The 14,653-nt window shown below is 33.8% G+C and overlaps 1 protein-coding gene across 1 annotated transcript in view; it reads right to left on the reverse strand.

The window, feature by feature from the left end:
- The window catches only part of LOC140451953 (C2 domain-containing protein 5), a 33,690-nt gene extending 19,544 nt beyond the window's left edge, over positions 1 to 14,146 (reverse strand). The window contains exons 1-5 of the mRNA XM_072545937.1: positions 13,930 to 14,146; positions 13,576 to 13,825; positions 13,197 to 13,506; positions 12,401 to 12,746; positions 9,025 to 9,170 (exon numbers count right to left, since the gene is read on the reverse strand). Coding sequence (XP_072402038.1) covers positions 9,025 to 9,170; positions 12,401 to 12,746; positions 13,197 to 13,506; positions 13,576 to 13,752 — 979 coding nt within the window. The 5' untranslated portion in view covers positions 13,753 to 13,825; positions 13,930 to 14,146. The remainder of the gene's footprint in view (positions 1 to 9,024; positions 9,171 to 12,400; positions 12,747 to 13,196; positions 13,507 to 13,575; positions 13,826 to 13,929) is intronic.
- Positions 14,147 to 14,653: the final 507 nt, after the last annotated feature.

A 14,653-nucleotide genomic window follows, 5' to 3' on the forward strand; every position in this document is an offset into this window, starting at 1 on the left:
CTATAATATTCTGTAATTACTACAATGCGTTAAAATTTTCGTTTAAAAATAATTTAACAAACACGTTGCAGATTAAACATTTAAGGTAAAATAACCAAATGTAACAGGGGATACGGGGATGCAAAGAATTAGACAATTCATACATGCATTGGATAATGCAAGTTTTCTAATCTTCAACATGTATTTCCATGACTATTCGTAGTAATATACAATGTATACAAAGAGTAACGGAACTGGTTAATATTTCGATTCCTGATATGTATTTAAGAACAAAAGTTGCTTCGAATCAACAATATTATTATCATCATTGGTGCTACAGGCCTGTAGTAGAGCCTCGACCTTTCCAAGTATATTTCGCCAGTCAGGTCTATCTCAGTCAGTTTGGCCTACTTTTTCATATAATTCCCACTGGCTATGATACAAGGATTCGTCTAGGCAGGTTGTTCTACTGTGGATCTTGCTAAATATCGTGCCCAAATTAGTAGTCCTCTTTTTATGTGAGATACTCCTCCTTCGTAAGGATGTAGTGGCGTCATGTAATTTGTTTGACTATTTCTGAGATCTTTTACCCGCTACATTACCTTCAACTATCATTCGCTCCATGCCTTCTCTTCTTCTAGTTATATGCCCAAAATATCTCAGTATATTATGGTTGATAGTTGTGATGAGTCTAGTTTTTAGTTAAGTTCTGCTAGAATTTAGGTTATTTGTGCGATGGGCGGTCCATGGTGTGCGCAATATTCTATTGTAGATCTCCATTTCAAATGCCATTATACGCTTTGAATCGGCTTTTTTATTGTCCAAGTTTCTGAAGCATAGGTGGCGATAGGAAATATCAATGCTCGAACATGGCGTAATTTTGTGTTTTTTGTGATGTCAGTGTTTTTCCAAATTTTTGTGAGTTTGGCTGTTGCCGATCTGGCCATTGTGATGCTTAGACGGATCTCGGCTTCGCATCCTCCACTGTTAGTGATAACGGAGCCTAAGTAATTAAATTGACTGACCACTTCGTAACCTGCCATGTTTCTTATCTCTGCTCGGTTGTTTGTCTGATTCTATCGATGATCATCACTTTGGTTTTCTGCATATTTATTTTCAAACCATATTCCGTAATCACCGTGCCTAGCCTATTCATAATTTGTTCCAGTTCTTCTGGAGATGCCGCTAATATAACAGTGTCATCAGCACAACGTAGGTTTTTACTTTTTCTTCCTCCTATCGTTGCTCCACCTTCCCATTGTTCACTATATATACAGAATAGAATAGGGGATATTATGCATCCCTGTCGAACTCCAGATTTTAATTTTTAACTCCACATTTTATCCCATTTTACGGTATCGAAGGCCTTGGAATAGTCAACAAAGCATAAATATGTTTCTGCGTTAAACGAATTTGACGAATATTAAGAATATGTTCTCTTGTTCCTCTACCTGGGACGAATCCGCATTGTTCTTGGGGAATTTGGGGTACAAGAATTGATTTTAGCCTTTCATTTATGATGGTTAGAAGTATTTTACTGCAATCTGTCGGTGAACCTTTTTTTATAAATAGGGAATAAACGTGAGTTTACCCCAGTCATTTGGCCACTTTCCGGTATTCCAGATCTCATTGCAAATTCTAAGCATTACTTCCGTCTCTAAGTCTCCCATTTCTTAGAGTGTTTCAGCTGTTATTCCAGCTTCTCCTTATGCTTTCTGAATTTTAGCTTTTTAATTGCCGCCTCAATTTCTGATTTCAATATTTGAGGTTCTCAACTGAGGTTTGAGATCTCATTGCAAACTCTAAGCAATACTTCCGTTCCTAATTCTCCCATTTCTTTGAGTGTTTCAGCTGTTACTTCATCTTCTCCTTCTGCTTTTCTGAATTTTAGCTTTTTAATTGCCGCCTCAATTTCTGATTTCAATATTTGAGGTTCTTTTTCATAACTTCTTTTCTCTGTATTATTGGTTGGGTTGTTGTTACAGAATAGTATTTCGCAATATTGTTTCCACACCTCTGCGATACCGTCTGGGTTTGTTATGGTATTTCCACTATTATCTTTGATGATCTGATTTGACTTTTGAGAAAAATTCTCTAGATTCTTGGCGGCCGGCATGTTCCTCTAGTTGTAGACATATGTTTTTAATATAATTATTTTTGTCCCATTTATTGGGACAAAAATTGTTTGATGTGCCGTTTCTAAGTTTTTGTCATTCTTCTACAAGATTGAGAGTCTCTTCAGTCATCCATACGTGGGATACTTATGTGAGATATCACGTCTTTATCACCGAATATCTGTTTGTTGCGGTGATTGTTTGTAAATTGTTGTAGAAGCTCCACTTTATACCTCGTATTTGCGATATTTGAATCTCCTCATCTCTCTAGATATTGTCTTTTTGTCGTCTTCCTGTGCATATGAATTTTCCTAGTAGTAATCGGTTGTTACTTGCACAATATGTTTGTCTGCATACTCTTCTAACCTTCTATCGGGGACCTAAAGATGAACTGAAATTGTAAAGCCCGAAACCGGCAAGTTATAATAAAACCACTTCTGAGTGTAACACTTTTTTTTCTATTTTTTACCTCTTATTCCAGTAGTATATATCTGCTATATGTCTTTTTCCCTAAATCTAGCTTGTTCGATAATCGGCAGCATTGTCTACCCTTTTATTTTCAGGGATACCGATATTTCATGGAATTTATAAAAATTTGACGGTTCAGTGCAGTTATTTTGGTGTAATAGTGTGAATTCCGGATTGACTTATGCAGATAACTTGATTGATTAAAAACACTTTTGCGTAAACATATCAATTGAAAAATTAGCAATTTACATGACTTTTTGTATACATTGTATAAATATATTAATACGCTAAAATGTCGTTTGGCTACAGCTATAATAAGATACTTAGCATGTTATAAAAATATTGTGTATCATGGGTAATAGCATTTTTTAGACGTCTACTATAAGAACTATCATTTGTATACTATAAGACCACGTTAAATAAGGTAGTTCGATTAAAAAGGTGCATTTTAAAAACCGCTTCCAATCAAGTAAAAAATGATTACTTAAAAAAATTGAATCAACATCGTATTCGGCAGTAAATAACCATTGAAGCCAAAAGACATTTTAAAATAAGTAATGCATATCCCACATACAATAAATTGTTTAATATAATTCTATTAATAGATTAATCAAATCATTAAAAAATTCCTCGTGTACAGTATAGACATTTATAAAACATGTACATAAGATGCAACAAGTATCATACAACATCTTATACTCACTTTTTCTATTGAATCCTATCAGGAGGAAACATCAAACAAATAGTTATCACAATGTACTATCTAACAATAATATTAAATGAGCTATTTTATGTAACATTTCAAAATTGGATTAGTACTTTATTACTATATTTTGAGCATTTATTGTAATGAATAAAGAAATTATAATCAAGTTGAATTGTTCAGTTTTATGTGTTGTAAAATTCCATTACACTTTGAATAAATTTCCTTCAATTATTTATTGATTATTATTTCGCGTAACTAGCATTTTTAAAGGATAAGAAATAAGCTTTTCTGTGATATATCATAGTTATTAGTTTAATCATTTCAAAGATAGCACCTTACTGTCAGACTTTCTCGCAACCCTGTATATATATACAGTGTGTCCCAAAAATAACTTAATGTTACTGATAGAGTTCGAAAAAAACAATAAAGACAGGTCGATTTTTATTTTCAAATGGTAACTTTTTGTTGCACATCTAATTTTCTTCTGTATTATACATTTTTAAAATCAGCATAAAAAGGAGAATCCAAATGTCAACAAAAAGGTGGAAGTAATTTAAAAAAAAATAAAGGGAGACACGGGATGAGAGGGCGGCTTTTCTAGCAAGCTTAAATATGACATAATGTCTCCCCCTTCAAATATTAATTGAGGTGTCTTTGCGCTTTGTCTAAAAAATAAAAGTTCAAAAGTTGTTTAAGGTTTATTGTTTTATCTGAAAAGCACTGTAGATTGGCAGAATTATAAAAGGATGGGATAAAAAAAAAATGCGGACAGGTACACAAATCAATTAAATTCCTCAAATAATAACAGTAATGTAAGCTGATAATAATAAATTATCTGCAAACTATTTCTAGAGTGCAAGAATGTCAATATGAAAATAGCGATAAAAAAGAAGAAAGTTGTGACGTGTGAGGATAAATATTCGAATGGTCTGAGAACCAGGGTTCCTCAAGACTATCAAAGAACATATTGTGAGAAACCGAATAGATGATATTACAAGTAGGGGAAAGGGGGAATGGTGACCACTCGAAGACCTGATTCAGGTCAAGGCAGGATTACAACAGCTAGAGATGACCGCTTTGTCGTTTCTAGTGCTTTGAGAAACCGAACGGTCACGGCAGTTTCTCTTCGAAATCATCTGAAGGAAGTGAGAAATGTAAACATAAGTGAATGGACAGTTAGGAGACGACTTCATGCTGCTGGTTTATCTTCTCGAACTAGAGTAACTGGACCGCCGCTTTCCCGTGAACATCGAATTGCCAGATTGAATTTTGAACGAGAACACTTGGCTTGGACAATGCAGGATTGGAGTCGTGTATTGTTTTCCGATGAATCGAGATTCTGTCTTACGGGCTCAGACAAACGTGTAAGAGTGTGGCGACGTCCAGGCGAGAGATATGCTCAAGCATGTGTTGCCGAGCGTCTTCCATTTGGTGGAGGGTCAGTTACGGCATGGGGAGGCATATCGTTTGATGCTTGCACGGAGTTAGTCTTTATCGAGAATGGGACATTGACAGCGCGTAGGTACCTGACACAGATTATGGAAGACCATGTTTAACCGTTTATGGTTATTCTTGGAGACGACGCAACATTTATGCATGATAATGCACGGCCCCACACTGCTAGGATAGTTACTGAGTATCTTGACGAGGTTCAAATCACACGATCTGTTTGGCCTGCTCGCAGTCCAGATATCAATCCCATAGAACATGTTTGGGATGAGATGAAGAGACGTTTACGGAGTCATGTGCTAGAAATTCGAGAGAGCTTCGCGACATATTGGTGCAAGAATGGAATAATCTTCCGCAGAATGTGATCCAAAGCATGCCTCGTCGTTTGCAAGCTGTTATCACTGCCAGAGGAGGGAATACTCGCTACTGAAGTTCTTAAAATTTCTTTTTTTCAACAAAAAGCACATAAAATTAAAATTGTCCCTTTTCAATATTTAGTATATCAAAGGAAAATTCATTTCCATTATTTTTAATAAACTTTAAACGACCAAAACGTTGTTTTCTTTAAGCAATCCGTTAGTAAACTATGTTACAACCGAAAATAGTTAAAACAGAATAATAATTTCTACAACAAATTCAAATTACGGGGTGACCCTAATTTTATGCTCGGTAGTGTATAAAGAACTCAATAGGAAAATTGAAAAACAACGCACACACAAAAGTGAACACACTTTTCGCATTGTACCTCTCTCCGGCTTCTAACGTAAGTCAATAACCTGTAACTCTTTACAGGGCCTGCATCTGAACGTCCTTCATCCCCTTATCCAAATTTTCCTACCCTCTTGTAAATCCGCGAGGGCGGAATCACGACCAGTTCAGACTAGTGGACCAGTAAGCCTTGCCTCCGCTCGCAGAGTTAAGTCTCCCTTAATATTATAGACGTGGATGTTATAATATTAACAGCGTTTATTACAGTGGCGACAGCGGTCTTTCCCGGCCGTATTCAGTCACTAACCCAGGGGATATTACAAAATCTTCGGATTTATTTTTTATATACTTCATAATTTAGCCGTAATAAAGAAAGTCATAGGTTTGGCGCACCCTGTATAAATAAGATTGGAAAGTCAAATTAAGTTTGTTTTGTAATCTGTGGTTTATTCTCAACGAGATATGCAATAAGAAATCTTTATTTGTAAGATGCATGGTTTATTGTATTTATAAAATGAGGCGCCCAGAATAATAATGGTCCAACTCCATATTTTTTAAAATTCGCGTTTTGTGTACAGAAGGCTTCGCTTTTTGGGAATAAAATTGGCCCAACTCCTAATTATATCTACTGAAGCAGAGATGGCATCACTTGTATCGAAGCTGTCATACAAAATCAAAATATTTCAGTTTAAAAGTGGTCTAAGTTTAAGTGTCAGTATAATAACGGTACAAATCCGGAGTTGGACCATTATCACTCTGAATTATCACGCCACTTCGGGGAACGTGTTTTGAACTTGTAGGGCATGTATTTTTATTAAAAATTTTAAGTTTTCGTTATGAATTCCAACGACAATGAGGATTATAGTGATTCTGGATCAGAATATCTTCCGAGTTCAGACAGGAATAATGAATATTCATCCGGTGAGTACTCATAACTTAACATAACCTAAAAGTAATGATATTTTAAGGAAAAAAATAGTATCAACTTGCAATTAACATTTTAGTTATTTAATTAAGAGTATCTAATTAAGTTTATCTTTGCGTAGTTTAGGTCTCAATTGTTTAAATAACATTATTTAAGATATTTTTCTTTTTAATTGCACTAAAACATTGTGTTATTGTTTTAGACTGTAATGAGAGCCTTAGTAATGAACAACTGCTGATGGGACTCACTGCAAATCCGATTTCCATCACTCCTGTTCTAGTACCACAACCAACACCATCAACGAGTGCCCAAGCTGACATTCCGGGGACTGTTCAGGGTGAAGCAGTAGTAATTGAAAATGAGCCAGCTGCTGTAGAAGCCGTCGTAAATCAAGGTACTTCTGCCACGTCTAGAAAACGAATAAGAAAAGAAAAAGAATGGAAAATACAACAAAGAAAGAAAAGTAGAAATAGTGGGAAAGAGTATTTTGCCAACAATGGAATGAGAGTACCCGAAAAGCAGTTTGACAACCCAGATTGTGGTTGTACCAAAAAGTGTTCAACTTTGTTTACAGAAACTGATAGAAAAACAATATTTGAGGAGTTTTGGAAACTTGGAAATTATGTTGAACAGAATCTATATCTCTATGGTCTGGTAAAATCGAGTGATGTAAACCGTAGACGTCCAAAAGATGGCTCTGGTGTTAACAAACAGCAAGTATTTCACTACTTATTGAAATATGATACGAAAACACAGAAGGTATGAAAGAAATACTTCCTTGCTACGTTTAAAATAAGTGACGGACGCTTATATAGATGCATATCTAAATCTGTAGCATCTGGATGTAAAGAACGGCGTGGTGTATCAAGTTCGAGACAACTAGACGACTCAGACATCGTAGAACACATCGGTATGTTTCCTGGATATCAGAGTCACTATTCGAGATTGAAAAACCCTCATCGAAAATATTTAAAACAGCAATCTTACAGTAAAAAAGATGTACGATCTCTATAAAGAAAAATGTGCCACAGAGAATAGGGAACCGAAGAAATTAAAGTACTACTACCACGTCTTCAACAGTAAATTTAACTTGCACTTCAAACCGCCTCTCCGAGATACCTGCAAGTTATGTGATGAATTTGAACTGAAAATCAAATCCACACGAGAAGAACAACTCAAGAAAGGATTACTACTACAGAAAGATCTACATCAAAGGAAAACAGATGCTGCCAGAGAGAGTTTAAAGAATGATTCAAAGAAAATAGATGAAGCCTATGTGATTACATTTGACTTACAGAAAGCGCTACCCTCCCCAAAATTAACTATTTCAGTAGCCTATTGTAAGAGGAATTTGTACATATACAATTTTGGCATACATTGCATGAACAACAAAACAGGATACATGTATGTATGAGACGAAACTGAAGGTGGTCGTGGATCGCAAGATATTGAATCATGTTTAGAGAAACACCTAAAGCAAGAAGGTTCTTCTTATGAGCATGTAATTGCGTATTCTGATTCGTGTACGGGTCAAAACCGTAACATTAAAACAAGCCTATCGTTGTTAAAACTTGTACAAGATCCAGACGTAAGAACTAAAATAATAGATTTGAAGTTCCTAGTTTCTGGTCACTCCTACTTGCCGAATAATGGAGAATTTGATATTATAGAGAGTGCTAACAGAAAACATGCTCTTATTTGAAGCCCTCAGGAATGGATACAAATAATACAAAACGCTAAAACCAAGCAACCTCACTTTATCGTCACTGAAATGCAGCGAGAAGAATTTTTAAGCAAAGAAATCTTGGAAAACGAAGTAAGAAACAGAAAGAAAACTATCTGCGGTTATAAATTCAATTGGTTAAAAATTCGATGGCTCCGTTTTTAACGAGATCGTCCGCAACAGTTTCAGTTTAAAGAAACATTGAACGAATGTATGGAGTTTTACATGGTGGATATTTTCAAAAGGAGATGCGGTAGACCCATGAAAAACCTGTGCAACGTACAGCAAGGTCCTCTGTATCCACCCAGAAGAGCACTCACTGATGCAAAAAAAGAGACATGTTAGACTTATTACCTGACATACCTCCGATCTTTCATCACTACTACAGAAATCTGCCGACGCAGATAGCAACACGGTCTTCAACTATTAATGAAGAAAATCGCTCTTCAGCTGACGAGATTATCTTTCTATCGTAATTATACGTATATAAAGTTCTTCAAATAAATAATTTTTTGTATTACTGTGCTTTATTATATTATTATACATATGTATATGCAATATCACAGTTAGATATTTTTAAAATGCAGAAATTAATAACAATGACAATAATTAAACCTCATTTAAATAAATTTGTTCCATATTTTTAGGATAAGAAAAAAAATCAGTCATTTTAAAAATGGTACAAGTTCAATTTTATTTTTTCAAACATAAACTCAGTATTCAAGCAAGATTTCAATATTTTGTGTCATTGTTATAAAACTAAACATCTAATATTAATTAAAATCCAATTACGGTACATACGTGATATTTCTAGAATTAACTATAACTGATTTCACAAAACCTTCAATATCTCAGTTTCAACTTTTGTGGAGTTGGACCATTGTTATTCTAGGCGCTTCAAATATCGATCTTGTGATACAAAATTACATGAAAACAATAATTTAGTACTTACCCTTTGGTGTAGTACTTAGATCGGAATCTGAAGATCTTCTCTGAGCCAAAATATTGAGTCTCGAAGGCGATTGGTCACTTTTTCGCTGCTCTAGGTTCTGCTGATAATTACTTCCAATTTGATCTGGTTGTGGTGATATATTATGCCTGTTAGGGGTTATGCATGCGTGCTTAGTACTAGTACAAATATCGCTCTGAATTTTTATATCAGTTGGCGAATCATTGGAAGAAACGTTAATAGTGGTTAAATCATTAACTGTAAGAGTATTAGAACAAGTGGGTGATGGGCGTGATCTTTTTTTACTAAAGATTCGATATAATAGGTTTGGTTTAGATTTTTTTTCAGAACTATCAATGCATGATATCTCGCGGTGAATTACATCAGAATTCAGTGATAATGTACTTTTCTGATCACTAAATATATTTGACTTTGGAAGTAATTTTGTTTTATTTAACGATTCGTTGAGCAATGTCTTAACCAAAGGTTTGTTTAGTTGATTGTCCGAGTACATTTTGTAATCAATGTTGGTTCTAGGAATGAGTGCCTCTGACTTCAGTATACACGGCTGTGACTGTCTTCTTTTAAACAGTTTAGTTGCAGTTATATCCGTAAAAGGAACACCCAAGACATGTTCTCTTTTTTTTGCATATTCTTTGAAAGATACTGAACTAGCTGATTTGAGCATTCTTGATTTCTGGGTGGTATCGTTTGAGATGAAACTTTTTGGAAATTCGGTATCCAATATTTCCGATGGAGTTATGGGTGGTGTGTACGTTCCTAAAATCTGGGCTTTATCTAATAATAAAGTCTGTATAGCTGTTCGTATTAAACTCATTTCTCCTATTTTTACACTCTTTATAGCTTCTGGTACTATGCCCTTAAACTCAGGTTCTACATTTTTGACTTCAACTACTTGTTCATCATAGTCTTTATCTGTAATAGAAGTTTCTTTCTCGCCAATCTCAAATAATGTATTGGTTGTTTTTTCACACTCCTCTTTGGGCAAAACTGTTTCAGAAGTTGATGCTTCAATAATACTGTCAGAATTATTATTACATTCTTTTTCGTTATTTTCATTATCAGATAGATCCCAGTTTGTGTCTATTGGTTTATAGGTATATGCATTAGACAGAGAGCTCACTGAATCCAATCGACTGATTTCAAATGCTGGTAAAGATTGCTGTTTTAGTAAAAATGGCTTTTGTTTTATTTGTAACATTTCTATGTCTTTAATAATAGTGCTTATGGTGTCAAGATCCTCTTGACTATTTTTAATGTTAAGACTCTCATCCTCATCATCGGAAGTTGTAGAATCAGAATCAGAACAATGACCTTCGCTAACACTTTCATCATCAGATACAGTATTTGAATCGGACATCATTTTATTATATTTGTCCGATTTTTCGTTTGATTTACCCTCATCTGCAGACTGATTTTTTACTTCTAATATACAAGTCAAACTATTGTGAACCTGAATAGCAGAACGGGCTAAAACCTCTGCCATAAAACTAGAATCGCTATCTGATCTCTTATGAAGGTATTTTTTCTGAACAGCAGGTTCTTCATCTATTTTCTCACCTATACTACCTGAAAGTTTTGATTTTAGGGCTGTCATTCTCTTAGTTAAAGACTTTTGAGAATATGTAAGATTCTTTAACTTTTGAGGCAAACCATATGTTTTACCTCTTTCATTTTCTTGTTGAAGCAATCTTTCCATTGGGCTATGAGAAATATTTTCGATAGAATGTGATGCTCTCATACCACCAGAATCTACATAAGAATCAATTTTTCGAGATTTACGCTTATATTTAGGAAAGGTAACATTGGCAATTTTAGACATTTTAGAAAAGGCGGGAAGCATAAAGGATAAGACGTTTGGTGTGCTGCTCAAGCGAAAGCTTTTGCCATCACCAACGAATTCGAGATAATCTTTAACATGCCTGTATAAACAAGAAAAATATAATTTTAAAATGACAAAATGTAAATGTATATTTTCTGCTCGAATAAAATTCATTATTTAAATCCATTAAAATGTTCTTGATTCACAATACAGATATTGTAAAATGTGAAAAATACGATGACTTAGCTAGAGCGCACACAGACAGCTGTCAGGCGTTGTGAGTTCTGTGTTCTTTCTAGTACTTACAAATAATACATCCTAATCTAATAACACACACTGCCAGAGGTCAGTGAGAACTCTTGCGGTCTGGCATACAATAAGTTCCAGAAAAATACCTTCTCAAACTCTCTTATAACAGAATCAGTAAACTCAATACATAGCGAATCGGAAATCTATAAGGCCCTACCAGAAAATAATGCTTATTGCAAAAAGAGAAAAATAATACCCAAGAATGAGGAACAAAAAAAAATAAAGAAGAGTGTATAAAGTTATAGCCTTTTTCCTTCCACTCTGTAAAAGGTTTCAATTTGAGTTTTACAAATCTTAGAAAGAGAAACATTTAAGATTGCATCTCAACATATTCGATTATAATAAACAATATCCAATTGTTTGTTTACATTGGAAAATAGCAGCTTAAAATTCAATGTCACAGATCATAGCTTGGGAATCAAAATTATATTGCGAACTGATCCAACTTGCGATTTAAATTAAGAGAATTAGCAGCACAGCGAGTTCGTTTTAGTCCCATTGATACATCAGGGACTGAAATCGAGTGCTTGGCCTGACATTTCAACAGTTGGTCTTCGCTCACTTGCCAGAAATAGGAGTGGAATTAGAAGGTTTTGTGATTTCATTTTGGAGAAACCTAATAAACAAAGAATTAAAACTAAAAAGCATAAAATAGTATAGAGATGCCTAAAAATGCCACAGAAATGTAACATGATAATGACATGAACCTAGTAGTAAGAAGCCAACGAGAGTTTTAAAAAACCTAAGTCAAAACCAGATAGGGGGCATTATTATATGTAGTCAATAAATAACCAAAGAATCTACAAAATTAAATAATGGACATTGCAATTATTATAACAGATAAATAACTTTCGTTTTTTAATTAAAGTACTAAGATAAGAACTACTATTCTTGTGTTTTCATTCAATCCCCACTTTATATGACATTAGATAAAAGTAATTTATTAGACATTAGACAATTAGTTGATTATTTTTTCTACTTAAACTCATGGAATCACTGGCAGAACATTTTAATGCATCTTTCAGTTAGTTACTTTTATTTTTTTGATTAAGTTATAAAATTTATATTACCTATATACAAAAATTTTAAAGTAATCTTTTTTTTCATATAAAAATTTCATTTATTAGTGAAAAACTGATTAAATTAATAATATAATATAATAACTGATAAAAATTCAGTGTTAATGAGCTTTATCAAATGAAAACTAGGAGTAAAATAGTTACTTACTCATCTTTATTTTCTCCAGGCAATAAGGGACCATTACTATTGGTACTTGATACCATTAAGGTTATGGCAGTACCAATACCTCTAGCTACAATTCCTGACTCCCCCTCTAAATCATAGCTCTGTTTATAACCTATGACAGCATTACCACCCAAATTTAAGGTCTTTACGCCAATTTTGCGCTGAAGTTCTCCAGAAAGTTTAAAAAATAGTGTTTGTCTAGCTTCATTTGAAGCTCTTGGAGTACGAATCTTATCTATCCATTGGTATTCAGGATCATCATAAACTACTAGCTCTTCCACAAATCCGTGTATCAGCTTTGCTTGATAACCTTGAGGCACTGTTGGAGCTAAAAATAATTTAAAATTACACACAAAATAATGTCACGATATTGATTAAAACATTTTTCTTATCATTTGAACACAAAAAGCATGGCAAGTAATACATTTTGAATGTGGCTGACAATATATTGCTTTGGGAAGAGGTCATTTCACATCTTCCTTCTTCACTGTGATACTGAATTCAATGACCTCCTCATTACTAGCCTTATAACATGCTCTTTAAGATTTTAAGCATGTATTTTTGCTATTGCTTCGTCTTTGCTTAATCTTAAACTCGACAAATCTGTCTGTTTTCCAAGAAACATTATTATTTTTGTTATATGCCATATCTGGAATGATTCTCAGCATGATTTTATGCCTTCCTAATGTTCTGGCATAGGCAAAACTGATGTCCTGTTTTAGGTATGCAAACTAAATGGATTTATAAGTAATATTCAGTATTCTAAATTAATACTTACAATAAAAAAACTGTACACCACATGATGATTGTCTAAATCTATTAAAGTCTGAGAATAGTTCAACTTTAACTGTGATATTAACTTCACCTCTAATACCATGCATAGTATCATATACTGGAAGCCACCCTGATATTTCATGGTGAATTGAGCTGTCCCCATTGAATCCATACTTCATTATTTGACCGTCAACAGGTAGCAGCAGTGGATTTAAATTAAGATAGACTTTACCTATAGCATCATTAGCAGAGTATGTATCATGGTCCATTAGTCTTATCTGTAATGGTTCATCTTGCAATTCTGAATCTTCTACCTATAATTGATATATTAATTAAATATGTGGATGGTATAGTATAGTAATTAATGTATGATTTAAAATTACCTCAAAACGGTACCAATCTGTATTCCATTGGGGATGTAAGGACTTTCGACACACATCAGTTTTAAATGTTGTACTACCCAATTTTATCTCTACATAAGCATCCGTTGTGTCACTAGATCTATCCATTACAGGTAGATTTTTCCCTGATGATATTTTAACTTTTACTTTCCCAGGCATTGCTTAGTCCCAAAAATGAAATTAATAGGTAATCTAATTGATTTAAATAGGAAATCAGTTTTTGACTATGTACCTAAAAATTTTAGAAGTATTTGCTATAATTATTAAAGTAAAAATATTTCCATTTTAACTTTTGAGCCTAAATCATATTTATAAAAATTAGGTAACCTCACTCACTGTATACGTGCAGTATACTGTGTATTCTTGAACAGTGGTGAAGTTTGCTTTGTTTTCGTTTTTCCTGAAGTTTTTAGCCAACTTCAGAGTTTTCATAGGCGGAGATATTTGAACAAGTAAATAAGAAATATATTTTAAAAAATGTGTGTTATTATTTCATCATTCTAAATTTTAACAAACATGTAATAATTTTGTTAGGTTGGTTAGATCATAGAAATAATTATGCAACATATTTAAAGCAGACTCAGACTTCAAATTTTACCTTACTGAGATGCACCAAATGTAGGCAACTTACAGTTCCTCAAATATTATAATACATCTCTGCAGGCAGAACGTTTGGTTTCCGAGATGGAATGTGAACTAGGGAAGCAATATTTAAGTTATTTCTTTTATAAAAATGTAGAGATCAACAAAAAGACCTGTATATCGGTTTCATCGACTATACCCTTTCGATAGAGTAGAATACACAGTGCTTTTTAATATCCTACAAGAGAATATAATAGGTAACAATAATATTTAATTTTTAAAAAATTTATGTTGGGAACAAAGAGCATCCGTAGACATAAACGTAGAAGAATGACTAAGGAGAAAAATTCTTTGTTGAAAAATGTGAGAACTTGAACTGGTTTAGACTTATATTCAGTATTTCGAGCTGCGCAGATATTATACTTCGTTGAGATTTTTGCCAAGCAATAATAAAAAAGAGGCTAATTCCATATTTTAC

The sequence above is a fragment of the Diabrotica undecimpunctata genome, chromosome 10 (genome assembly GCF_040954645.1).
Source record: "Diabrotica undecimpunctata isolate CICGRU chromosome 10, icDiaUnde3, whole genome shotgun sequence".
In the NCBI taxonomy this organism is placed as follows: Eukaryota; Metazoa; Arthropoda; class Insecta; order Coleoptera; family Chrysomelidae; genus Diabrotica; species Diabrotica undecimpunctata.